At 39.6% G+C, this 25,709-nt stretch overlaps 1 protein-coding gene across 1 annotated transcript in view; it reads left to right on the top strand.

Moving 5' to 3' along the window:
• Positions 1-4,076: 4,076 nt before the first annotated feature.
• The window catches only part of LOC125283000 (uncharacterized), a gene marked incomplete at its 3' end in the record, with an annotated part of 41,184 nt that continues 19,551 nt past the window's right edge, over positions 4,077-25,709 (top strand). Inside the window, exons 1-9 of the mRNA XM_048221262.2 lie at positions 4,077-4,366; positions 5,973-6,099; positions 7,206-7,302; positions 10,953-11,096; positions 20,806-20,894; positions 21,892-22,007; positions 23,410-23,548; positions 23,693-23,787; positions 24,783-24,885. Coding sequence (XP_048077219.2) covers positions 4,230-4,366; positions 5,973-6,099; positions 7,206-7,302; positions 10,953-11,096; positions 20,806-20,894; positions 21,892-22,007; positions 23,410-23,548; positions 23,693-23,787; positions 24,783-24,885 — 1,047 coding nt within the window. The remainder of the gene's footprint in view (positions 4,367-5,972; positions 6,100-7,205; positions 7,303-10,952; positions 11,097-20,805; positions 20,895-21,891; positions 22,008-23,409; positions 23,549-23,692; positions 23,788-24,782; positions 24,886-25,709) is intronic.

The following is a 25,709-nucleotide window of genomic DNA, read 5'->3' as shown; positions in this document are numbered from 1 at the left end:
GTTCTAGTGGAAAGAGACCGAAAACAAACAATAGAAATTATATACAGGTTTCCCCCACTGTCTGAAAGTAGAGCGGTCCCGTGAAATCTTTCCAAGCTGAAATGGTGTAAAGCAAAGAAGCAATTATTAATTTATGGGGGGGGGGGGGATATTGGAGCGTTTCCATACTCCCAAAATAATCTCTGTTAGGTTTTCTCATGTCTCAAGACAGATCTTGCTAACTGATGCACAAAATCAAGATAAAGCGCAGATGCTCACAGACACAATTCAAAGCTATGGGGGCTTCGTGCTAAGTGTAGTTCTTGGGAAAGGAGCTTCGCTGTACCACTCTGCTTGGGGTGTGCTGCCTTTATAACTGGCTTGTTGTGAAACAAATGCTGAAGATAAAAGTGAAAACAGGTACAGTGCTAATAGGTCCGTCCTAAAAGGGAAGTGGCAGAACACAAGCTTTCAGGAAGCAGGGGATACCTGTAGGGTGTAAAATGGAAAATAGTGCTATGAAAACATTTTTTATTTAAAAGGGATTCTTTTTTTGCCTATCAAATTGGCAAAACAACTTTTTAAAGGTTAATATGGTGAAAAGTATAAGGAAATAGATAATCTCTCTTTTATTTTGAAACAATCTCAAACTTACAGAAAAGTTGCAAGAACAGTACCCAAAACGACCCCAGACAGCATTTGAAAGTGATTGCTAACAATGCTCCATGACCACCCACCCATATTACTAAAATATGTATTTCCTGTAAACAGTCCTACATAACCTACATATGCAACCATCAAAATTAAAAAATAACATGGATATATTGCTGCCATCTTATCTTCACCCCATTCAAGTTCTTCAGTTGTTCCAGTAATATCCTTTTTAGCAGTAAGAGCCAGTCTAGAACTATGTGTTACATTTAGTTGTCGTATCTCCTTCAATCCATACAATTCTTTGGTTTTTTCCTTAACATCTTTGGCCTTACTACTCTTAAAGAATCCCAAATCAGTTATTTTGTACAATGTCTCTCAAGTTAGGTTTGTCTGTTTCCTCATTGATTAGTTTTGGGCTATACATGTTTGGCAGGACTATCACAGAAGTGACACTCTTTTCTCTTGTATTTTGTTAGGTTGTACATGATTTTGATTTGTCCCATTCTTGTTTTCTTTTTCTCTAATTTTGTGGAGAGATGCTTCCTTGTTAAACTTGTAATTCATTTTTTTATTAGTATGAACTCATTGCCTATTTCATTCAATGGGTTATAATCCATTACTATATTTATTTTGATGCTCAAAACATCCTATATTTGAACATTAAGCTAGCTTCTGTGTTCTTTCAACATGACCTCATAATTCTTTGAGCATTTCCTTACTTTTTTGGCACAAAAAGATGTTCCAGGCTCATCTGTGCTTTTCCTGCCCTAGCCCTGGAATCAGTAATTTTTTCTGGGTTGCTTGGTTCTTTTAGTAGAGAATGACATTTAGAAACTCAAGGTTCTGGGTACTAGAAGTACTCAGTGCTATTGGGATGTCAGTACTCCCAAAAAAGAGCTAGGAAATATGTGTTTATCTGTACACCCATATACACACACATACATATTTACATTTAAATATTTTTCTATCCATACATTCTAAAATCTCTGCTTGCAGTCTATTTCCACAAGGTTCATTCTGGTTTTCTCTCTTCATGGTTATAATTTCCTTCTCTCTCCAGTGAGAAACCTGATTTGTCATTATCTTCGGTATATTTGACCAGTTCCCCATGCTGCCACCGCCCCACACTCCCACACTGTCTTCACCTTGCTTGGGCTCTGTCACCCTGCACCATGTACCAGGCCACCCTCCTGTGTGACAGTCTACTATCCTCATCCTTCATACATGGACACACTTACCCTGCTCAGACTCTGAATCTTGTGACAGGCCACTGTTGTCCCTCAGTATTGATGCTGTCCTTAAAACCTTGAATACTTTCTGATATCTGATACCAGCCCTCACTGCTCTCCACTTCCCGCTGCATGGATGCCTTCTACCACTCAGGCTTTGACACCCCACAGTGAGCCATCCTTCTGCATGTGTGCCCTGGGTTCCTACCCTTAATCCTAGCTCTCTCCCCTATACCAATCCCTACTCCCCCTACTCAAGTTCTCCCCCCCCGCCAATTACCATGCCCTCCTTCCCCTACTGAAGCTCTGACCTCCCATGCTTGGCAACCATTACTCACTGCCACATAGACCCTACCTACCTCACTCAGTCTCACCTTATCAATCTCTTTTTTTTTTTTTTTTTTTTGAGATTTTATCTATTTGACAGAGCAGAAGCAGGGGGAGCGTCAGGGAGAAGGAGAGGGAGAAGCAGGCTCCCTGCTGAGTAGGGACCCCCAACATGGGGCTCGATCCCAGGACCCTGAGATCATGACCCAAGGTGAAGGCAGTCACTTAACTGACTGAGCCATCCAGGCGCCCCATCAATCTCATATTTTTGATTGGTAAATATAAATTGGTGTATTCTTTCAGGAATTAATAGTACTTGTCAGAATTAAATAATTGACCTTTGAACAACATGGGGGATTGGGGTGCCAAACCACCATCTGCATGCCCTGTGTGGTCCAAAATCCATGTATAACTTTTCACTCCCCAAAAACTTAACTACTTAGAGCCTAGAAACCTTACCAGTAATATTGGTAACCAGTTGACCAGAGACATTATTGATAACATAGATGGTTAATGCATACTTTGTAAATTACATGTATTATATATCGTATTCTTAGAATAAAGTAAGCCAGAGAAAATGTTACTAAGAAAAGCATAAAGAAGAGAATACATTCATGATACTATACTATATTTAACAGAAATGAACCACATATAAGTGGATCTGCACAGTTTAAACCTGTGTTGTTCAAGGGTCAACTGTAGGTGCTTATTTTGACCAGGACCTTATCTGGAGAATTTATTCTGGTACACAGGGATGTTTGAAAGGATGCTCATGATATTATTTATATATTTTTTTAAAGTGTCATCAATAGGGACTTTTTTTCATATACATAGTAAGTGTTGAGATAAATTTAGAGAATGGACTATTAAAATTGGTGTTTGTTACATTTAACTGATGTGAAAAGATACTGATTTGGGCGGCGGTGGGGGGAGTGAGGGTTGCAGAGTTGGTTACCAAACAGAATGTATACTCTAATCCTTTGGGGCAGTCTCATATAGAGATGAAGAATTAGAGCTTTTTTAGGAGGGAGAAACTTTTCTGAGCTCCCTGTTTCCCCAGAATAATGTCAGACTCCTTAGCTTAGACCACATTGATCTATGACCTGACTCACTCTTTTCTCTACTCTCAAATCTCCACTACTCTGCAACATGTCAACTTGGTTCCAGCCAAACAAAACTAAGTGTTTAGACACGATGTTTCCCCCCATCTGACTGACAAATTATTCTCAGGACAGCCCCAGTATTTTCAGTATCAGTGAAGCTATCCCCCAAACTCTCTAACCCCCAAGGCAGTTAGCCCCTTTGTTCCTACACCTTTATAATAGCACTTACCCACGTTGTATTGGAATGACCTATTTCTGCATTTGTTTTCTCTTAGTACTTAGTACTTAGAACTTTCTCTTAGTACTTAGAACTTGAGAGCATGAATCATGTTTAATTCATTCCATTATCCCTAGCAAGTAACCAAGTATCTGTAGTAAGGTTCTGTATCAACGTTTATTAAATATTGAATTAATAATGTCGTATCACAGGTTGTTTTATCATTTCCAATTAATTAGATTCCTCCTTATATTTGCATATAATTTGTTTTGCTTTATTACTGTTCTCAATGGTCCTAATTTTTTTTTTTTTAGATTTTATTTATCTGTCTGAGAGAGAGAGAGAATGAGCGGTGGGAAGGGCAGAGGAAGAGAGAGAGAAGCAAACTCCCTGCTGAGCAGGAAGCCTGACCTGGGTCTTGATCCCAAGACCCAGAGATCATGACCTGAGCTGAAGGCAGATGCTTAGCTGACTGAGCACCCAGGCACCCCCAGTTCTATTTTTTTTTTTTTTTAAGATTTATTTATTGGAGAGAGAGAGAGAGAGAGAGCGCACGGGAGAGGGAGAGAGGAGGAGGGAGAGGAGCAGACTCCCTGCTGAGTAGGGATCCTTACTCAGGGGCTCAATCCCAAGGCCCTGAGATCATGACCTGAGTTAAAATCAAGAGTTGGCTGCTTAACCAACTGAGCCACCCTGGTGCCCCAGTAGTCTTAATTTTTAATGCCTTTATTTATATCTTTGCAGAAAGCCCGCTTATCTGCCATTTTATTTGCTGAAAACTGTGAAGTAACCCATGACCAGTTATGTGAATTGCTGAAGTATGCAGTTCTGGGCAAATCCAGTGTTCCTAAACCCAGGTATAAGATGAACTTAAATAGTGGGTATAGACCAGAGTTTTCAAATTGGTGTCTAGAGAGCCATATATTCCTTAATTGACATTATTTGTTTGCCGTAGAGAGTGTCCTAAATTTTTTCTTTCTCTTTTTTTAATGGTGGGGGAGGGGCAGAGGGGGAGGGAGAGAGAAAATCCCAAGCAGGCTCCAAGTGGGACCTGTCTCACGACTCTGAGATCATGACCTGAGCCGAAAGCAAGAGTCAGACGAGAGTCAGACGCCTAACCATCCTAGCCACCCCAGTGCCCCCTAAATTTTTTTCTTTACAGGAGTTGCCAACATTTAATTTAGGAATTCCTTTATTAAAATCCAGATACTTTATTTCTTTGAAAAACTCTAAGATCTGGCACTTGTCCCTGTGGCAACATTTTGTCAAAGCTGAATAGGAGCCTGCCTCTTATCGATGTGGCAGATACACTCTAGTGTAGCACCTACTGGTAAATAAGGCCTGCTTCCCTTATTTACATTATCTCTCTGGCTGCTCTATGGTTTGCAACCCTCTTGGGAGCTTCCTGGGTATAAAGTGAAACCTGCCCCACTTACTTGGAGGTCAGGGAGAGACTGAAGAAAGAGGTAGGCTGCTCCAGGTTGGTACGTGGCAGCAAAGGGAACTTGCCTACAAGGCTTGTCTCGGGCAGGAGGAAGACAAATGGATCCCTACACATGCCTGCCAAATCTTAAAAAAGTTTATATAGAGGCCTTAACTGGGTTCAGTCATATGAACCATGCAGGTGTTTTCAACACCGCATCACCGTCTCAAGGCTTTGTCTTTGGAGCAGCCTCTGGGATCAGGAAAGACAAGCAGAACCCACATTCCAAGGACAGAGGAGAAGGGGGTGAGGAGCCTGCAGGTGCCAGGGTCCAGCTGACAGGTTAGCTGGCAGTCATGTCTTTTCAATGACCTTTCCCAACACCACTTAAAGGTATTTTGGTTTGTAACCCCTAGTGGAGACCCAACTGAAATAACATGATCGTGTGTTAAGAATCCCAGTTAATCTTTTTTGTTCCTTTTACGTTAAGGGACAAAGAGAATTTTACTGTTCTGATATCTTCAATGCCATTGTTAAATGTCTAATGAAAATTGCTTTTGTATATGGACCAACAAAAAAATTTTCAAAACTTTTCAGTTTTTCAGACGTATCTGAGGGAGATTGGCTAGATACCTCAAAAGCCATCTTCCACATTAACAAATATTGCTAGTAGTCTGTCAATTTATCCCAAACTGGCTTTCTTAAAGCCAGTCACATGATTACTAGCTTAGGAAGGACTCAGCAGCTTGGGATCTTGAGGATATGCCTTTGTAAAATGGGTTTATTTCCAATTTAAAACAAATCATAATAGGATTGTGGATTTGAATACATTGTGTTTCCCTTGGTATCCTACTTGATTTGAATGCAATAAACAATTATCTCAAGAGATCTTTATTTGAATTCTGTACGGTAATAGCCATTCTTTGCCAGGTTTTCATTGAGTAATGGTAAACTGCTTTTCTCCCCACACTTCCCTTTTGTATGTCTATAACTGACTTGATGGTATCACTTTTAGCTGTATTGGTTTGATTTTTCAACAGCTGGTGCCAGCTTTTTCACCAAAATCACCTGAACAACGTGGTGGTTTTTGTACTGCAGGGAATGAGCCAGCTACACTTTTACAGGTTCTATTTGGAGTTTGGATTTCTCCGAAAAGCATTTAGACACGTAAGTTAAGAAAACTTTGTTTTAGGGCCTGAGTTGAGTCCTCTCATCCAGAGACTAGTGCTTGTCTCAAACTATGCTCTTTGGCACCCTGACTGAACAAGCAGTAGAGGTTGTAGAAAGCAAGAAAGATTAAGATTCAGAGATCTCTTGTTGAGATTAGGTTTGCCTCTGATTTTCTTTGATATTTGGGCAAAATATTTATTACCAGATTACAATCTGTATGTAGTTCCCAGGCTGATATTTCCTATTTTATTCGGGTTATGATGTTTTCAGAAATTATACACTTTATGTAAGTCTGTGTTTTTTGGTCTCTTGACAACATCACAAGATTGGACATTCTTAGAACAGTATCTGGAGCTGAATAGCAGTTGTCATCTTTAGAAGAGGCATGTGCTCCCCATTTTCCTTCCCATAGCCACTTCCAGTCTATTGGACTGTTTCATCCATTTACCACGGAGGGATTTGAGTTGGTGAGTCCTAATTTCCTTGGGTCTCCATTTTCTTTTTTGCTTTCATTTATCAAAGGCTACATATGTGCTAGGACCTACATCAATCATTATGCATGCATCATCCTTAATTCTCACAGTTCTGTGAGAGATATAAATATCTTCTGTACATAAGGAAACTGTGAGTAACTTGTCCAAGTTACAGCTAGTAAGTGGTGGAGCTGGAATTTCAGCACAGGTGAGCCTAAGGCTGGAGCTCTCAACATTTCAGCTTTGCTGTGTCATCTAGCCTAACTACCTGGCAAGCTGTCCACTAAAGTAATAGATACAGAAGTGCTTTGAAAAATATAAAGAACTTTCCTTTTCTGAGTTACACATTTTTGTAATGTTTGTCTTTGTTTCCAAAGTGTAATCAGAGCCAAAGAAAATATCTGGGGTGGGATAAAGGTGGCTTCACTTACTTAGTCACTTTTTTTTTTTTAATTACCTAGTCACTTTTACACATTAAGGAAACAGTCCTCATTTTGCAATACAAACAATTAAGGTCCAGACCTTTCATAGCTGACAGCTCATAGCTGAGCTGACAATAAAAGTGCAAGTCTTTTACAATATTTTAATTGCTTTCAAACATTTTTATAAAAACTTGGTATGTATTTTCAGAAATTCCGCTTGCCACCTCCATCATCTAATTTTCTAGCTGATATTATTGGACTGCAAAAGAAACAAACAACAGGGGATCTATCCAAGATGGTGGAAGGTATGGCTGTGACTCTAGTTTGATGATTTGCTCATTCTAAAAGACATGGATATGTTTATAAGTGGGTTTATCGGTCAAGTTTATTCTTTCAAACAACTAAGGTCAATTCTACAGCCTTAAACAGAAAAGCAATATGTTTTTAAAGAAAAAATGGGTAAGTACCTAGGGAGAATAGATAGCAGGAGCCCATATTCATGCCCCAGAAACCATCTTGCTAGGTGAAATAGCAAAGGCTGTCCCTGCGTATCACTCAACATTGGACTCTTACAAATTACTGTGAATAATTTTGAAACTGTCAGTAGGTCTTCGTACCCACGAGTGTACAGATGGGAAGGAAGATCTTGCCTTTGACTAATGTAAAGGACACCCTTAATAATACTCACAGTGGGGAATAGGTAGGAGGTTTAGATGCTGGCCATCTAAAAGAGAAATACCCACGATGGCAGTGTTTTTCAAATGTTGGGTTGTGTCCAGGAGTAAGTTGTACTGAACCTTCTGTTTTTGTAGGAGGAAGCAGGTAAGTGATGGAATAGAAAAGAACTTACTAGAGTTCATTGGACATAGTAAGCTAAGTACTGTTCAGTGATGCTTTTTTGTGTGTGTTCAGAAATAATTGAATAGTTAAACTGAGGAGACATGAAAAAGTGGTGAGGAATAGCCAGTGATTCCTTCCTATCTCCTCTAGGACTGTGCTTCCTATTTTCCTGTCTCAAAGACACCTGACTTCCTTCCTTTCCATTGTTCCCCTCTCCTAATAGATACCTGTATCTGACCTGCCTCTGTGTTTGATTTGACCTCCACTGTATTTTAAACATCTTTAAGTAAATAACAGAGTAGTCATTACTAGATTCAGAGCTCATGTAAGACATAGCTTTGCAAAAGAAATCATCAGAAAAAAGAAATTTGATATGGCTAAAGAATATCGATTGTTGGGGATAATTGGGGGAGGATGGTAGTGGTGAGAGACGAGGCCAAGAGGTAGGGTAAAGCTTTGTCCTGTAGGCTGTAAATGTCATGCTAAGAACCTTGGATTTTATTCTGTAGACTTTGAGGAGTCAGAAGATTATGGCTAGTTCTCTATCCTCTTAGGATTTCCTTTGTTTCCCATCCTAAATATCAGAGTCCCAAAGCAAACTTTAGAAATATTTATCTGTCTCTCCAAGTTGACTTATCGCTCTTCTTTGGTTAACTCCTGTATCTTTATTTCTAGGTCTGATGTCCCAGATTCCAGGCTTGCATTTTCAGCTGCCTGCTGGATGGTGCCACTTGGATATTCCCCTGTCCCCTCAATCATAACATAGCTAAAAGCATTTTTCTCATCCTTAAATAATGTACAGGCTCCCATCTTCAAATCGCCTTTTCTGTTGGTATCATTTTTCTTTAAGACAACAATCTTTAATTTTAGAATTACTTTCCTTTTGGCTCCCTGTACCCAATCTGGATAGCTCCTTCCCTTTGCTCCTATGAGTAACTATTCATATGTCACTTCATCAGAGAGATCTTCCCTGATTGTAAAATAGATGACAGTAACCCTTCTCTTTCCCCAGTACACCCTCTCCTCTTTTCCCTCCTTTGATTTTCTCCACGGTCCTTATCCTTACCTGGCATATATTTGTTTATTGTTCATCTTCCCAACTAGAATTTCATTCTCCCAATGGAGAATTTTGTTGACTTTGTTCATTGAGGAATCTCTAGTGGCTAGAACAATGCCAGGCATATAATAAGTACTTAGTAAATATTTGTTGTCTGAATTGAATTATTCCATCACTGTGTTCTATCAGTTTTTCTTACAGACTGTTTAATATATTCCTTTTCCTCCATTCTTTCCACCATCTTGATTCAGACTCTAATCTTTTTTTTTCTTTCTTTCTTTTTTTTTTTTTTTGTTATCTTTTTTGGTCCAGAATTTCTGCAAAACCTTTTCTCATTTCTCTCCTCCATTTTCCACATTATCTCTGAGGTTGATCTTTCTTAAATACTGTTTGGTTATGCCATTTCCCATCTTAGGAACTTTCTGTTGCTCTCCATTATTTATTGAATAATGTACTAAAGTCCAAACTCTTGAGTCTAGCATTTGTAGTGGTCTATAATTCATTTTTATACTCCTCAACCTTGTTTCCTACACTGCTCTCCTACACAGACCTTTTTTTTTTTTTTTCTCAGTTGGTCTAGTCACTACCATACCAAGTTTGCTTTGTACATTTCTGTCTTACCTGGAATCCCCTCTTTTCTACTTACAGTATTTTGACTTCTTTAGTTGCAAGGACCAGATACTCATTCAGGCCATCTTAAGCGAGAGGGATATTATTTAAAGGATGCATGTAGACTAGAAAGCCATCAGGAGTCTAAGTACCCTTTCATGGCATCTTCTCTGCTTTCTGTTCTCTTCTAACTTGTCAGTCCTCTGTATTTCCTAGTTTGATTTTGGAAGCAAGCAATCTGATCAGCTTAACTAATTGCCATTGTCCCTTTTGAGCATGTCTTGGCTAGGAATATCAACTTATTTGTCTACTTATAGATGGGTCTCTTTTTTTTCTCAAAGATTTTATTTATTTAGAGAAAAGAAAGAGCATGAGTCGGGGGTAGAAGCAGAGGGAGAGGGACAAAGAGACTCCATGCTGAGCACAGAGCCCAACACAGGGCTCGATCCCAGGACCCTGAGATCATGACCTGAGCCAAAATAAGAGTCGGATGCTCAACCGACAACCACCCAGGCACCTGTAGATGTGTCTCTCTTAAGCCACTTCCCACTCTCAAACCAATTGGTGACCACTCCTGCTTAAAGAATAGGCTGATGGTTGAGCAAGTGGCTAGGGGTGGAATAGACTGAGCTAGAATGGGCTGTTAGGAGTGGCAGGCACTGTGATGGGCAGGTCTAAGACACAAACTTTCTAATTTCTGCTTTTTAGACTCAGCTAATCTTTTCCTCTGTTGAACCATCTCTTACCACCCCAGCCAGTGTATTCTTCTTCCTTTCTTTTATAGCTTTTATTATTATAACCCATTTGAGACTTAAATTCTCTTTGTGTTCCTCTAATTATATTACAATACAGGCTTCTTAAAGTTGGGGCTGGGGCTTATACATCTTTTGATCTTCACTGTGTTTACCTGACACAAGGTTTAGAAACATGTCCTTTGAGGTTTAGGTTAAACACAAATATTTTCTTTTTTTTTTTTTTTTAAGATTTTATTTTAAGAGGTAGAGACAGAGAGCACAACTTGGTGGTGGGCAAGGGGAGTGTGGAGGAGCAGAGGGAGAGGGATAAGCAGGCTCTGTGCTGAGTGCAGAACCCAATGTGGGGCTAGATCCCATGACTCTGAGATAACGAATTGAGCCAAAATCAAGTCAGATACTTAACCGACTGAGCCACCCAGGTGTCCTTTCTTTTTTTTTTTTTTTTTAAGATTTTATTTATTTATTTGACAGAGATAGAGACAGCCAGCGAGAGAGGGAACACAAGCAGGGGGAGTGGGAGAGGAAGAAGCAGGCTCCTAGTGGAGGAGCCTGATGTGGGGCTCGATCCCATAACGCCGGGATCACGCCCTGAGCCGAAGGCAGACGCTTAACCGCTGTGCCACCCAGGCACCCCCCAGGTGTCCTTTCTTAAACACACATTCTGACATACGTTTAATTGTTCTTTTTGTTTCAGGGTCTTTACCTTCTGCCAGTTCAAAAGTCAGCATTAACCTGCAGAATGACCCTATCATTCAAAAGTATGGCTCTAAGAAAGTGGGCTTAACCAGATGCCTTCTCACAAGGGAGGAAATGAAAACATTTCACTTTCCATTACAAGGTTGGTTTATATTTAATCTGAGGTTGGTAACAATGTAAGAATATTTAACAGTTTTTTCAAAACTATTACTGTTGAAAGTTCATTTTTTTGGCTGCTTTCCAAATGACTTAGTCCATCTTCTATTAATAAGGAAACACTGTAAGAGTAGATGTGTACCGTGATTGGTAAAGTGATGATTTCAGGTAGTGCATAAACATGACCTTAAATATCATTGAAATATTCTGTGAGAAAGTTATTCCTTTTTCAGTTTTCTTTCTTTCCTCCTTACTCTATTAGAAGGAAGTCAGTATGTCTTTAACACTTCTCTAGTACTTCCAGTCTTCCTCTTACCCTGCCATACCCCATCTTCTTTTTCTTCAATGAATAGATCAAGTCTAGGCTCAGAGCCTTGGTCAGTTATGTAACAAGAATTTAATAGAAATGCTGTAATTTCAGCTTATTTTCTTTATTACCTCTTAATCATAGCAATAATGTTAAATTTCTTTAAAAAAAAAACCACTCTAGATTTATGCTAAAGGGGATGCTGGAGAGAGTTAAGATGGCAGAGGAGTAGGGGACCTCTTTTTCAGCCGGTCCCGAGTCGAGCTGGATAGGTACCAGACCAGCCTAAATAACCACGGAATCAGCCTGAGACGCAAGATGATGCATCTGGATCTCTACAAATGAACATCTCCAGCGCTGAGTATTGAGGTACGAAGAGGGGAGCTGTAAACCGTGCACAGATATCGGAAGATAAACGGAAGGGGGAGGGAGCCGCCGCGTTTGGGCTCCGGGAAGCGGCAGCCACCTGCACTGGGGAGCGGGCGGACTCACAGAGGGCACCCGCGAGAGAGCGGACTGAGAGCGGTGAGCCGTGAACGCGAGCCACCAGGCATGTCCCGGAACACCGGAATCCCGGTGTGCTCACGGGATCCAGACTGAGACCAAGAGCTCCTGGAGCGCGCGTGGGGCGGTGGCGGGCCACCTGCACGGGGGAGCAGGCGGACTCGCGGTCGGCACCCGCGAAACAGCAGACTGAGACCCTGAACCGGGTGCGCGCGCCACCAGGCTTCTCCGGAAACTCCGGAATCGGGGTGTGCTCACCGGGCATAGACTGAGACCGGGAGACCCGGGAGCGTGCGGGGCAGCCGGTGGCTGGCGGCATTAGAAACACAAAGGACAGAGACACGCCGGCCCTGGAAGTGAGGGCAGGGACGCCGAGTTGGTGCGCACATCCCGGGACGCTGCAGGGTTGAGCAGCACCAACAGTAATAGAGTTAAAGTGGCCAGAACATCAGTGGAGAACGGGCCGCAATCCCTCTGTCCTGTGACAATGCAGCCTCTGCTGCTCTGACCCTCAGAAGAGGCATAGGCGGCCGCCAGGGAAAGCCGCCAGAGAACAAAAGCCTGGAAATACCGGCTCAGAGAGTGCCCATCCCCATCCTCCCTCGCAGGGGACACGGAGACTCTAACCAAACAGGGTTGCCTGAGTATCCGCGCGGCAGGCCCCTCCCCCAGAAGGCAGGCTGAAAAATCAAGAAGCCCACAACCCAAGGCGCCTGGGTGGCGCAGTCATTGAGCGCCTGTCTCCGGCTTAGGGCGTGATCCCAGCGTTCCGGAAAGGAGTCCCTCATCAGGCTCCTCCGCTGGGAGCCTGCTTCTTCCTCTCTCACTCCCCTGCTTCTGTTCCGTTCTTGCTGTCTGTCTCCCTCTCTCAGATAAGTAAATAAATAAAATCTTTAAAGAAGAAGCCCACATCTCTAAGATCCCTATAAAACAAGGGGCACGGCCTGGGACCCAGTCAATAATTTTGGGCTCTGGACAACCCCGCAACCTCCCCTCATTAGAATGACAAGAAGGAGAAGCCCCCCCCCCCCCAGCAAAGAAAAGACAGTGAGTCAGTGGCCTCTGCCACAGAAGTAACGGATATGGATGTAACCAAATTATCAGAAATGGAATTCAGAGTAACAATGGTCAAGATAATGAGTAGACTTGAAAAAAGTATTCAGGAAAATGTTACTGAGAATATAGAATCCCTAAGGGCGGAAATGAGAGCGAATTTGACAGAAATTAAAAATTCTATGAGCCAAATGCAGGCAAAACTAGAGGCTCTGACGGCCAGGGTCATGGAAGCAGAGGAAAGGGTTAGTGAATTGGAGGATGGGTTAATAGAGGAAAAAATAAAAATAGAAGATGGTCTTAAAAAAATCCACGCCCACGAATGTTGACTACGGGAGATTACTGACTCAACGAAACGATCCAATGTTAGAATCGTCGGCATACCCGAGGGGGTGGAGAAAAACAGAGGTCTAGAAGAGATATTTGAACAAATTGTAGCTGAAAACTTCCCTAATCTAGCAAGGGAAACAAAAATTCGTGTCCAAGAGGCAGAAAGGACCCCTCCCAAGCTCAACCATGACAGACCTACACCACGTCACGTCATAGTGCAATTCACAAATATGAGATCCAAGGATACAGTATTGAAAGCGGCCAGGGCAAAGAAATTTCTCACGTACCAAGGCAAAGGCATCAGAATTACGTCAGACCTGTCTACACAGACCTGGAATGAGAGAAAGGGTTGGGGGAGCATTTTTAAAGCTCTTTCAGAGAAAAACATGCAGCCAAGGATCCTTTATCCAGCAAGGCTGTCATTCAGAATTGATGGAGAAATAAAGACATTTCAGAATCGACAGTCACTAGCCAATTTTGTAACCACGAAACCAGCCCTACAGGAGGTATTACGGGGGTTCTATAAAAGTAAAAAGGCCCCAAGAGTGATACAAAACAGAAAGTCACAGCCAATACAAACAAAGACTTTACTGACAACATGGCAGAATTAAAAGCATATTTCTCAGTACTCAGTCTTAACATTAATGGTTTAAATTCTGGCTTCAAACGCCACAGGGTTGCAGATTGGATAAAAAGAAATGACCCATCCATTTGCTGTCTACAAGAGACTCATTTCGAACCCAAAGATGCATTCAGACTGAGAGTAAGGGGATGGAGTACCATCTTTCACGCAAATGGACCTCAAAAGAAAGCTGGGGTAGCAATTCTCATATCAGATGAACTGGATTTTAAACTACAGACTATAGTTAGAGATGCAGAAGGGCACTATATTATTCTTAAAGGAAGTATTCAACAAGTGGATATGACAATTATAAATATATATGCCCCCAACAGGGGAGCAGCAAGATACACAAGCCAGCTCTTAACCAGAATAAAGAGACATATAGATAAAAATACATTAATAGTAGGGGACCTCAACACTCCACTATCAGAAATAGACAGAACACCCTGGCAAAAACTAAGCAAAGAATCAAAGGCTTTGAATGCCATACTCGACGAGTTGGACCTCTTAGATATATATAGAACACCACACCCCAGAACCAAAGAATACTCATTCTATTCTAATGCCCATGGAACATTTTCAAGAATAGACCATGTCCTGGGACACAAAACAGGTCTCAGCCGATACCAAAAGATTGAAATTATCCCCTGCATATTCTCAGACCACAACGCTCTGAAATTGGAACTCAACCACAAGGAAAAATTTGGAAGAAACTCAAACACTTGGAGACTAAGAACCATCCTGCTCAGGAATGACTCGATAAACCAGGAAATCAAAAATCAAATTAAACAATTTATGGAGACCAATGAGAATGAAAATACAACAGTCCAAAACCTATGGGATACTGCAAAGGCGGTCCTAAGGGGGAAATACATAGCCATCCAAGCCTCACTCAAAAGAATAGAAAAATCTAAAATGCAGTTTTTATATTCTCACCTCAAGAAGCTGGAACAGCAACAGAGGGACAGGCCTAATCCACGCACGAGGAAGCAGTTGACCAAAATTAAAGCTGAAATCAATCAAGCAGAAACCAGAAGTACAGTAGAGCAGATCAACAGGACTAGAAGCTGGTTCTTGGAGAGAATCAATAAAATTGACAGACCACTGGCAAGACTTATCCAAAAGAAAAGAGAAAGGACCCAGATTATTAAAATTATGAATGAAAAAGGAGAGGTCACGACGAACACCATTGAAATTGGAAGGATTATTAGAAATTTTTATCAACAGCTATATGCCAATAAACTAAGCAATCTGGAAGAGATGGAATCCTTCCTGGAAACCTATAAACTACCAAGATTGAAACAGGAAGAAATTGATTTCTTGAACAGGCCAATTAATTATGAAGAAATTGAGTCAGTGATAAACAACCTTCCAAATAACAAAACTCCAGGCCCGGACGGTTTTCCTGGGGAATTCTACCAAACATTCAAAGAAGAAATAATACCTATTCTCCTAAAGCTATTTCAAAAAATAGAAACAGAAGGAAAGCTACCAAACTCATTCTATGAGGCCAATATTACCTTGATCCCCAAACCAGGCAAAGACCCCCTCAAAAAGGAGAATTACAGACCGATTTCCCTAATGAATATGGACGCCAAAATCCTCAACAAGATACTTGCTAATAGAATCCAACAGTTCATTAAAAGGATTATCCACCACGATCAAGTGGGATTCATACCTGGGATGCAAGCGTGGTTCAATATTCGCAAATCAATCAGCGTGATACATCATATCAACAAGAAAAGACTCAAGAACCATATGATCCTCTCAATCGATGCCAAAAAAGCATTTGACAAAATACAGCATCCTTTCCTGATTAAAACCCTTCAGAGTGTAGGAATAGAAGGTACATTTCTCAATCTCATAAAAGCCATCTATGAAAAGCCTACTGCAAATATTATTCTCAATGGGGAAAAGCTGGAAGCCTTTCCCTTAAGATCAGGAACACGACAAGGATGCCCACTCTCGCCACTATTATTCAACATAGTACTAGAAGTCCTTGCAACAGCAATCAGACACAAAAAAGGGATGAAAGGTATTCAAATCAGCAAAGAAGAAGTCAAAATGTCTCTCTTCGCAGATGACATGATACTCTATATGGAAAACCCAAAAGAAGCCACTCCCAAACTATTAGAAGTTATAGAGCAATTCAGTAACGTGGCGGGATACAAAATCAATGCTCAGAAATCAGTTGCATTTCTGTACACGAATAACGAGAACGAAGAAAGAGAAATTAGGGAATCCATCCCATTTACAATAGCACCAAAACCCATACGTTACCTTGGAATTAACTTAACCAGAGACGTAAAGGACCTTTATTCTAGAAACTATAAATCACTCTTAAAAGACATTGAGGAAGACATAAAAAGATGGAAAGATATTCCATGCTCATGGATCGGAAGAATTAACATAGTTAAAATGTCCATGCTACCCAGAGCAATCTACACTTTCAATGCTATCCCGATCAAAATACCAAGGACATTTTTCAAAGAACTGGAACAAATAGTCCTTAAATTTGTATGGAACCAGAAAAGACCCTGAATCTCCAAGGAACTGTTGAAAAACAAAGCTGGGGGCATCACAATGCCGGATTTCGAGCTGTACTACAAAGCTGTAATCACAAAGACAGCATGGTACTGGCACAAAAACAGACACATAGACCAATGGAACAGAATAGAGAACCCAGAAATGGACCCTCAGCTCTTTGGGCAACTAATATTTGATAAAGCAGGAAAAAACATCCGGTGGGAAAAAGACAGTCTCTTCAATAAATGGTGCTGGGAAAATTGGACAGCTTCATGCAAAAGAATGAAACTTGACCACTATCTCACACCATACACAAAAATAACCTCCAAATGGATGAAAGACCTCGATGTGAGACAGGAATCCATCAAAATTCTAGAGAACATAGGCAGCAACCTCTACGACATCGGCCAAAGCAACCTTTTTCATGATACATCCCCAAAGGCAAGAGAAACAAAAGATAAAATGAATTTATGGGACTTCATCAAGATTAAAAGTTTCTGCACAGCCAAGGAAACAGTCAGAAAAACTAAGAGGCAGCCCACGGAATGGGAGAAGATATTTGCAAATGACACTACAGATAAAGGACTGGTATCCAAGATCTACAAAGAACTTCTCAAACTCAATACACGAGAAACAAATAAATCAAAAAATGGGCAGAAGATATGAACAGACACTTTTCCAATGAAGACATACAAATGGCTAACAGACACATGAAAAAATGTTCAAAATCATTAGCCATCAAGGAAATTCAAATCAAAACCACACTGAGATACCACCTTACGCCAGTTAGAATGGCAAAAATAGACAAGGCAAGAAACAACAATTGTTGGAGAGGATGTGGAGAAAGGGGATCCCTCCTACATTGTTGGTGGGAATGCAAGTTGGTACAGCCACTCCCGAAAACAGTGTGGAGGTCCCTTAAAAAGTTAAAAATTGAGCTACCCTATGATCCAGCCATTACACTACTGGGTGTTTACCCCAAAGATACAGACGTAGTGAAGAGAAGGGCCATATGCACCCCAATGTTCATAGCAGCAATGTCCACAATAGCTAAATCGTGGAAGGAGCCGAGATGCCCTGCAACAGATGACTGGATTAAGAAGTTGTGGTCCATATATACAATGGAATATTACTCAGCAATCAGAAAGAACGAGTTCTCAACATTTGCTACAACATGGACGGCACTGGAGGAGATAATGCTTAGTGAAATAAGTCAAGCAGAGAAAGACAACTATCATATGATTTCTCTCATCTATGGAACATAAGAACTAGAATGATCAGTAGGGGAAGAAAGGGATAAAGAAAGGGGGGGTAATCAGAAGGGGGAATGAAACATGAGAGACTATGGACTATGAGAAACTAACTGAGGGCTACAGAGGGGAGGGGGGTGGGGGAATGGGATAGACCGGTGATGGGTAGTAAGGAGGGCACATATTGCATGGTGCACTGGGTGTTATACACAACTAATGAATCATCGAGCCTTACATCGAAAACCGGGGATGTACTGTATGGTGACTAACATAATATAATAAAAAATCATTATTAAAAAAAATAAAATAAAAAAAAAATAAAGGGGATGCTGGAAAAAGAGTAAAAAAATATATATATAAAATAAAAAAACCCCACTCTATTGAGATACATAATTTACATACCATATAATTCACCCATTTAACATAATACAATTCAATAGTTCTTAGCGTATTTATAGAATTTTGCAACCATCACCATAATCAATTTTAGGATACTTTCATCACCACAAAAGAAACCCTGTACTGTTATTTTTCACACAACATCCATACCCCCTAGGCAATCACTAGTTTCTGTCTGTGGATTTACTTATTATAGGTATTTCATATAAATGGAATTAAACCATAGCTGGTCTTTTGTAGCTGGCTTTTTTCACTTAACATAAAGTTTTCAAGTTTCATCCATGTTGTAGCATGTATCAGTACTTCATTCTTTTTTTTTAATTTCCTTTTATTTTAAATTTAATTTTAATAAGATTAAATATAATTTAGTTTTAGGCGGTGTCTGACCGGCTCAGTCAGAAGCATGAGACTCATGATCTCAGGGTTGTGAGTTCGAGCCCCACATTGGGTGTAGAGGTTACTTAAATAAGTAAGTATTAAAAACATATATGTGTGGTGTGTGTGTGTATAAAATTTAGTTTGAAAATAATATATGTGGCCCCATCCATATATGAAAACTCGTATCTTTCTTCTTTCAGTTTGTCCTACTTATTAAAGCCTTATACTTTCATTTTTTTAAGATTTAACAAGCAATTATTTTTATTGAAGTATAGTACTTGACATACAATGTTACATTAGTTTCAGGTGTACAGCATAGTGATTTGACAGCTCTGTAATTATGCTGTGCTCATTAAGTGTAGCTGCTGTCTGTCACCTTTATTTTCATTCAGATGATATTCTATATATGGATATATAACATTTTGTGCATTCATTAGTTGATGGACTTTTAGATTGTTTCCACATTTTGGCTATTATGGATAATACTGCTATGAACATTCAGGTACGAGTTTTTGTGTGGACATGTGTTTTCATTTTGGGGAAGTATATACCTGGGAGTAGAATTGCTGGGTCATATGGTAATTGTTTAGTCTTTTAAAGAACTATCAGACTTTTTCCAGAGCAGCTGCACCACTTTACATTCCCTCCAGCAATAATAAGGGTTTCGGTTTGTGCACATTCTTAACAACTATTTATTTATTTATTTATTTATTTATTTATTTTTTAAAAGATTTTATTTATTTATTTGACAGAGACAGCCAGTGAGAGAGGGAACACAAGCAGGGGGAGTGGGAGAGGAAGAAGCAGGCTCCCAGCAGAGGAGCCTGATGCGGGGCTCGATCCCAGAACTCCGGAATCACGCCCTGAGCCGAAGGCAGACGCTCAACGACTGCGCCACCCAGACGCCCCTCTTAACAACTATTTATTCTGTCTTTTTGTTACATCCATTATAGTGGTGTGAAGCAGTAGCTCATGATTTTGATTTCTGTTTCTCTGATGGCTGATGATGTTGAACATCTTTTCATATGCTATCTGTAAAATGGAGTTAATAGCTCAGATATCATGGATTGCCATGGGGATTAAATGAGTTAATGTATACAAATAGCTCAGATATCATGGATTGCCATGGGGATTAAATGAGTTAATGTATACAAAAGTGCTTAGCATGGTGGGTGGCACATAGTGATTTTTAAAAGTTATTTTTTGTTATTATTGCTACTAATCATATAGATAAGGGCAGCAAGTATAAAGTCTCCCAGATTTGGGGATGCCTCTCTTTTTTGGTGTAGATCATATTTTAATTTTTTTAATTGTAATTAGTTGGCAATTTTGAGGTACGATGACATAGAAACTAGTCAAAGTTTCTCAAACTCTACTTTGTTTCTTGTCTTACAAGATCTAGGTATTTTTACTGTTTAAGCCTCTGTCTGAAGGTAGGAAATCTTCAATGGTTCAAACACTTTGGGACCTCTGAGCTGAATGTGCCTGGTTATTGACTAAGGGTACACAACGGAGGCGGTACCTTAAGTGGGTTCCTGTAGGGAATTTTCAGGCTCTGATTCCAGAAAAATGCAGGCATGTTTCTGAACAGAGATCTCAGGGAGGTCTTAAGGGTAGAGTTAGGTGCAGGGGTGCATGTGGTGAATGTTACTTTCTGCCTATGGTGAAATCCTTTTAGATCTCTACTGTGGTGGAATTTCATTCCTATTTTTTCTTTATTTAGGAAAGAAAGATGTTACATGCAGTTTTTGCATACTTTATTCATCCTCCTCTAGTCCAGTGACTTGGGATTTAGTCAAAATTTAGGTGTTTTTTGTTTTGGTTTGGTTTTTTTTTGAGAGAGAGAGAGTGCGTGGACACGGGAGGGGACAGAAGGAGAGGAGAGAGAGAATCTTAAGCAGGCTCTACATCCAGCACTGAACGTGTAGCCTGATGCAGGGCTCGATCTCACAACCCTGAGATCATGACTTGAGCCAAAATTGGGTTGGATGCTTAACTGACTGAGCCACCCAGACGCCCCAGCTACAATTTAGTTATAATCTCTTTTCTTATATGGAGGAAAAATTGTTACTTGGTAACTGCCAAGAAGTCTAGGCCCTATTATCCCCTATAAGGGCAGCCTGTAGTATTCTCCCATAATATAAAAATGAGCATAAGCGAAAAACTTGAGGACTGACATTGTCTCTCATATAATTTTTATATTTCAAGTGTCTAACAGAGAAGGTGACTAGCAAATATAGTATTTCAGTTTTCCCTCGGTGAATGAATCTAAGAATGATGTTTATCATCTCTAGTTTTAAAGGCAGATATTTTCTTTTCCTCCTAGGTTTTCCTGACTGTGAAAACTTTGTACTTACCAAATGTAATGGTTCTATAACAGACAACAGTCCTCTCTTTGGACTTGACTGTGAAATAGTAAGTACTACTTTTAATGTTTCAACTGGAGGATTACAAACTAGAGTCTAGTAGAAGATGATTTATTGAGTCTAATGCACCAGTGAACCAGTGCATTTAGTTCCAGTATTTCAGTTTAAATAACTGAAAGTAGACCCTTTTACTCACATTTTAGAAAACTTGGATATATGCTCCAGGATGAAGAAAAGATATCACATAAGTTTTCTAACTAGTTGTTATGTTTAACCAAATCTCTGGCAATTACCCTAACTTTACTCCTTCTGTCCTTTGAACAAGTGTTTTGTTACTGTTTCCCTAAAGACTTTGACTCAATTACCATTGGTTTGGCTTAGTTTCACACATTTAAGATTAGAAGTAGAATTTCCCTCAAGCTCCCTTTGTGTTTTACTTTGTCTAATTAGTAAGTCTCCTTTCGAAGACAGGGCATCCCCTGTCAGTACTCAGGTACCAGTCTCTCATTTCTTAATGAGTAGCTAAGAACTAAAGTTTTTGAGTCTCGCATCAGGTTGTGTATCCCCTGGCCTTGCCTATTAATGGCATTGTCACATTGGACAAATTCCGTAACCTCTCATTCTCAACTTCTCCCTCTGTGAAGTGGGGATAATAATAGAGGTACCTCATCATGTTATTATCAGGTGTTGTATGTAGAATGCTTAGTATTGCATTAGATGATAATGGAGTGCACTATTAAAAAATTACTTTCTAGTGGTACTCAGCTAATACTGGGATGTCATACACAATAAATGGTAAAATGATGAATGATGTTATTTCCACCCATCTTCCTTGAGCACATCCTTTTCAGAGCAATTAGATGAAATGTTCAGCAGTCTGCCTAGCTTTAATTTCATTCAAACTGGGCTCTCTAGTTAGCAAAGTCTCTGCCATTGTCACTGGGACTCCAGTAGATTACAGCTGATGGCGGTTGAGATAGTGTGAATAATGAGAGGAAGCAAGAGCTTCCGCAGTTCAGCAGTCTGACTATGGCCTGGTCTTTCAGTGCCTCACATCCAAAGGGAGAGAGCTAACACGCATCTCACTGGTTGCTGAAGGAGGCTGCTGTGTTATGGATGAACTCGTTAAACCTGACAACAAGATTCTGGACTACCTTACCAGGTATTTTTCACCTTGCCTTCTGCCCTCCCTAGCCCTGGCAGACTAGAGTGGAATGTGATAACAGGAATAGTTTGTAGTTTCTGTTTGTTTAGGTATAATCTACTTCTGTGTTACCAAAGACAAGGCTGGGGTAGCACAACTGTAAATTTTAAAACTGAAATTGCACAACGTCAGTGTATAAAGCTCTTAAACCTTCTTGCTCTCTAGTCTTCCTGTGACCTTAAGTAAGCAGATCTTCTCCCAGCTGTAATCATTATGTAGCAACTTCCAAACAGGTGGAGTTTTGCTCTCTGATAAGACCTCATTGGAAAAATCTGCGAATCACTATTTGGCAGTCAAATTTAGAGCTTAAGCTGCCTTGACCTCAAAAAATCAAAACAAAACAAAGTTTTTCCATAACAGAAATTGGAAGCTCAAAAATTTTAGTCTGTCTTTTTAAAGATTATCTTGTAATTTCAGAATGTACATATTATAGTGATTAGGCAAAGAAAAGCTAGTAAAACATTACTCTTGAAGTTGCATCTATGGATTCATGCTTACCTTAGGCACAGAGAGGCCATGATAGTGATAAAGATTGTCTTATTAGCAGACATAATTAGACAGTATTCTTAGGGAACAATCATTTGTGGCAAAGATGTATGTATAGCGTGTTTGTCACAGTATTTAAAAAATATGGGAATATAAACATCTGAAAGTAGGGGATTGGTTAAAATATGTGAAATCTATATAATGGAATACTCTAACCATTTAAAAGGATGTGTTGAAATTTATCGATGTGAAAACTTGATATATGGCAAATGATAAAATCGTGTTATAAAGTAATATGCATTATGATTGCATTTTTATAAAAATAAAATATATACATGGGGGCACCTGAGTGGCTCATTCGGTTAAGCATCCAACTCTTGATTTCGACTTAGGTCATGATCTCAGGGTCCTGGGATCGAGCCTTGCATCACGCTTCGTGCTCACCGGGGAGTCTGCTTGAGGATTTTCTCTCTTTCTCTCTGCTTCTCTCTCTCTCAAATAAATCTTTAAATATGTGTGTATATATATACATATATATATATATATATATATATATATATATATATATGTATATATATATGTATGTGTATGTATATATGTGTGTGTGTATATACACACACATGAATATATGTATCAAAAAATATGAAAGGATATTTACTAAAATGTAAAAAGTGATCATCTCTGATTCATGGGATTTGGGGTTATTTTAAATTCCCTCTTTGCTTATCTGTATTTTCAACCTTTTTTTTTTTTTTTTCAACCTTTTTACACTGAGCATATATTAATTTTTTAAAATATTCTTTTTGAAATGACTTTTCAAGGAGGAAAACCTATTAATATCCTGACCTGTCCATTTCTCTTTTTTTATTGAAAGCTTTTCAGGAATCACAAAGAAGATTCTTAACCCAGTGACAACCAAACTCAAAGATGTACAGAGACATTTAAAAGCACTGCTTCCTCCTGATGCTGTGTTAGTGGGCCATTCCTTAGACTTGGATCTCAGAGCACTGAAAGTGAGTATCTGACTTAGTTTTTCCAGCATATATGCCTTTTCCATTTATTTCAAATCTAAAGTCTTGGGTTCTTCTATTCCCCAGCCCATTTGTTTTTTTCCTTTAGCACAGGATGCTACTCATTCTATTCTCTTTCCTCCTCAGATGATACATCCATATGTTATTGATACATCATTGCTTTATGTCAGAGAGCAGGGCAGAAGATTTAAGCTAAAGTTCTTAGCCAAAGCTATTTTGGGGTAGGTTATTTGCATATTATAATATTGTCCTGACAAGTTGCATGTAAGTTAGCATATAATTTCTTATTTAATGCATATTGCAGAATTCAGGGTCTCTGTTCTTCCTCTTAGTCTGTAAACATGATTCCTTTCATTTCTTATGAATCCTGGGATCCTAATTCCAGAGAAGTATGACTCAGAGATGAAGAAATTATGGGAATCCAGAAAGGGGTATACATTTATATCTGAAGGTTGGTGGATAGAACTGGATAGAACTGCCAGAAAAGTTAACCAAAATTTGAAAACATAATGTTTCTATATTGAATGTATCCTATTATGTACAAACACATGTGTACAAAGATGTTCATTATAGTATGGTTTAAAACAGCCAAAAACTGCCAATATTCTATAGGAGTGGTTAAATAAATTACATTTATCTGTATTATTGAATACTTTGTTATTCTTAAAAGAATGTGATGGATCTGTAAGTGCTAATAAGGAAACCTCTTAAAGTACTAAGAATAAAATGGAGATTTAGAACAAGATCTGTATATGCCTAGATATCAGTATGATATAGATTAGATTTAGATAAATTTATAGACACAAACATATGTACTATTTTAAGGTTTTTGAAAACGACCAAGAAAAAATTTAAGTACATATAGACACTTGCATGGAAATATAAGATTTCTGGAAGGTAACTTTAAATAGTGGTTACATCTAAAAGAATGAGGCAAGGGGTTGGCTGGGGAGTGGCCAGAGCCTTTACTGGGTAGCCTTTTGTCCAGATGATACTCTTGCTGTAGACAAAGCCATTCCTGATCATTGTACATCGTCAGTGCCTCTCACTCCGGGTACTCTCCTGGCACTTAGGAATAAAGGAATTTTGATTATTGTGATAAAATCTGATTATCAGATTGCTGAAATTTTACATGGAACCAGAATATTAGAGGTGGTTGAAAGAACCTATCATTGAAAATGCTGTCGAGTGTGTCAGTTTTATCTTGGCTTTCCAGGAAGGATATACAGTGTCCAGATAGGCTTGGTCATGATGCCACAGAAGATGCTAGAACAACCCTTGAATTGGCTCGGTATTTCCTTAAGTATGGCCCAAGGAAGGTTAGTATCTTTGACCTGTATGTTTGCTTTTCTTAAAATTATGAGACTGGAACAGATAGTCACAGACACCATTTCCTGTTATTACCTTTCTTTACAAAAATAAGAGTGTAATTCAAGCTGAGCATTTGGAATTAAGACCTATATGACTAGCATAATGTAGTAGTTAAGTATGTAGTTTCTGAAGTTGGCCTTGTCTGTTTTTATTTTATTTATTTATTTTTAAAGATTTTATTTATCTGTCAGAGAGAGCAGAAGCAGGGGGAGCGGCAGGCAGAGGGAGAAGCAGGTTCCTTGCCGACTAAGGAGCCTGATACAGGACTCGATCCCAGGACGATGACCCAAGCCAAAGGCAGACGTTCAACTGACTGAGCCACCCAGGGGTCCAGGCTTATCTGTTTTTAAATAAAGATGGTACAGGGGCTCCTGGCTTGTTCAGGCAGTGGAGCATGTGACTGTTGGTCTCAGGGTTATGAGTTTGAGCCCCATGTTGGGTGTAGAGATTACTTTAAAATCTTAAAGAAAAAAAAAGATTACTACTATGTTTAGCTACATAATCTGGGTCAATTTCTCTGTGAAGAACTTCAGTTTCTACATGTGTAAAATGGAAACACGTGTCTCTGGGATATTGGTGAGGGTAAATGAGATCTCATATAAAGCTGGTTAGTACAGTACCTTGAATATATTAAGCACTATAATGTGTGGCTCATTGTATGCTGATAATTGTAATAATAATTATGAAAAATCTACATAGATTTTTGCTCTTTTGGGGTGGGGGGAGCATGCCATTGCTTCAGTAGCAGTTCAGTGGGTGTAGATTAGAACAG

This window comes from Ursus arctos, unplaced genomic scaffold, assembly GCF_023065955.2.
Source record: "Ursus arctos isolate Adak ecotype North America unplaced genomic scaffold, UrsArc2.0 scaffold_199, whole genome shotgun sequence".
Taxonomy (NCBI): Eukaryota; Metazoa; Chordata; class Mammalia; order Carnivora; family Ursidae; genus Ursus; species Ursus arctos.
Note: the sequence above shows the minus strand (reverse complement) of the source record. Positions and strands in the feature narration are given on the sequence as shown.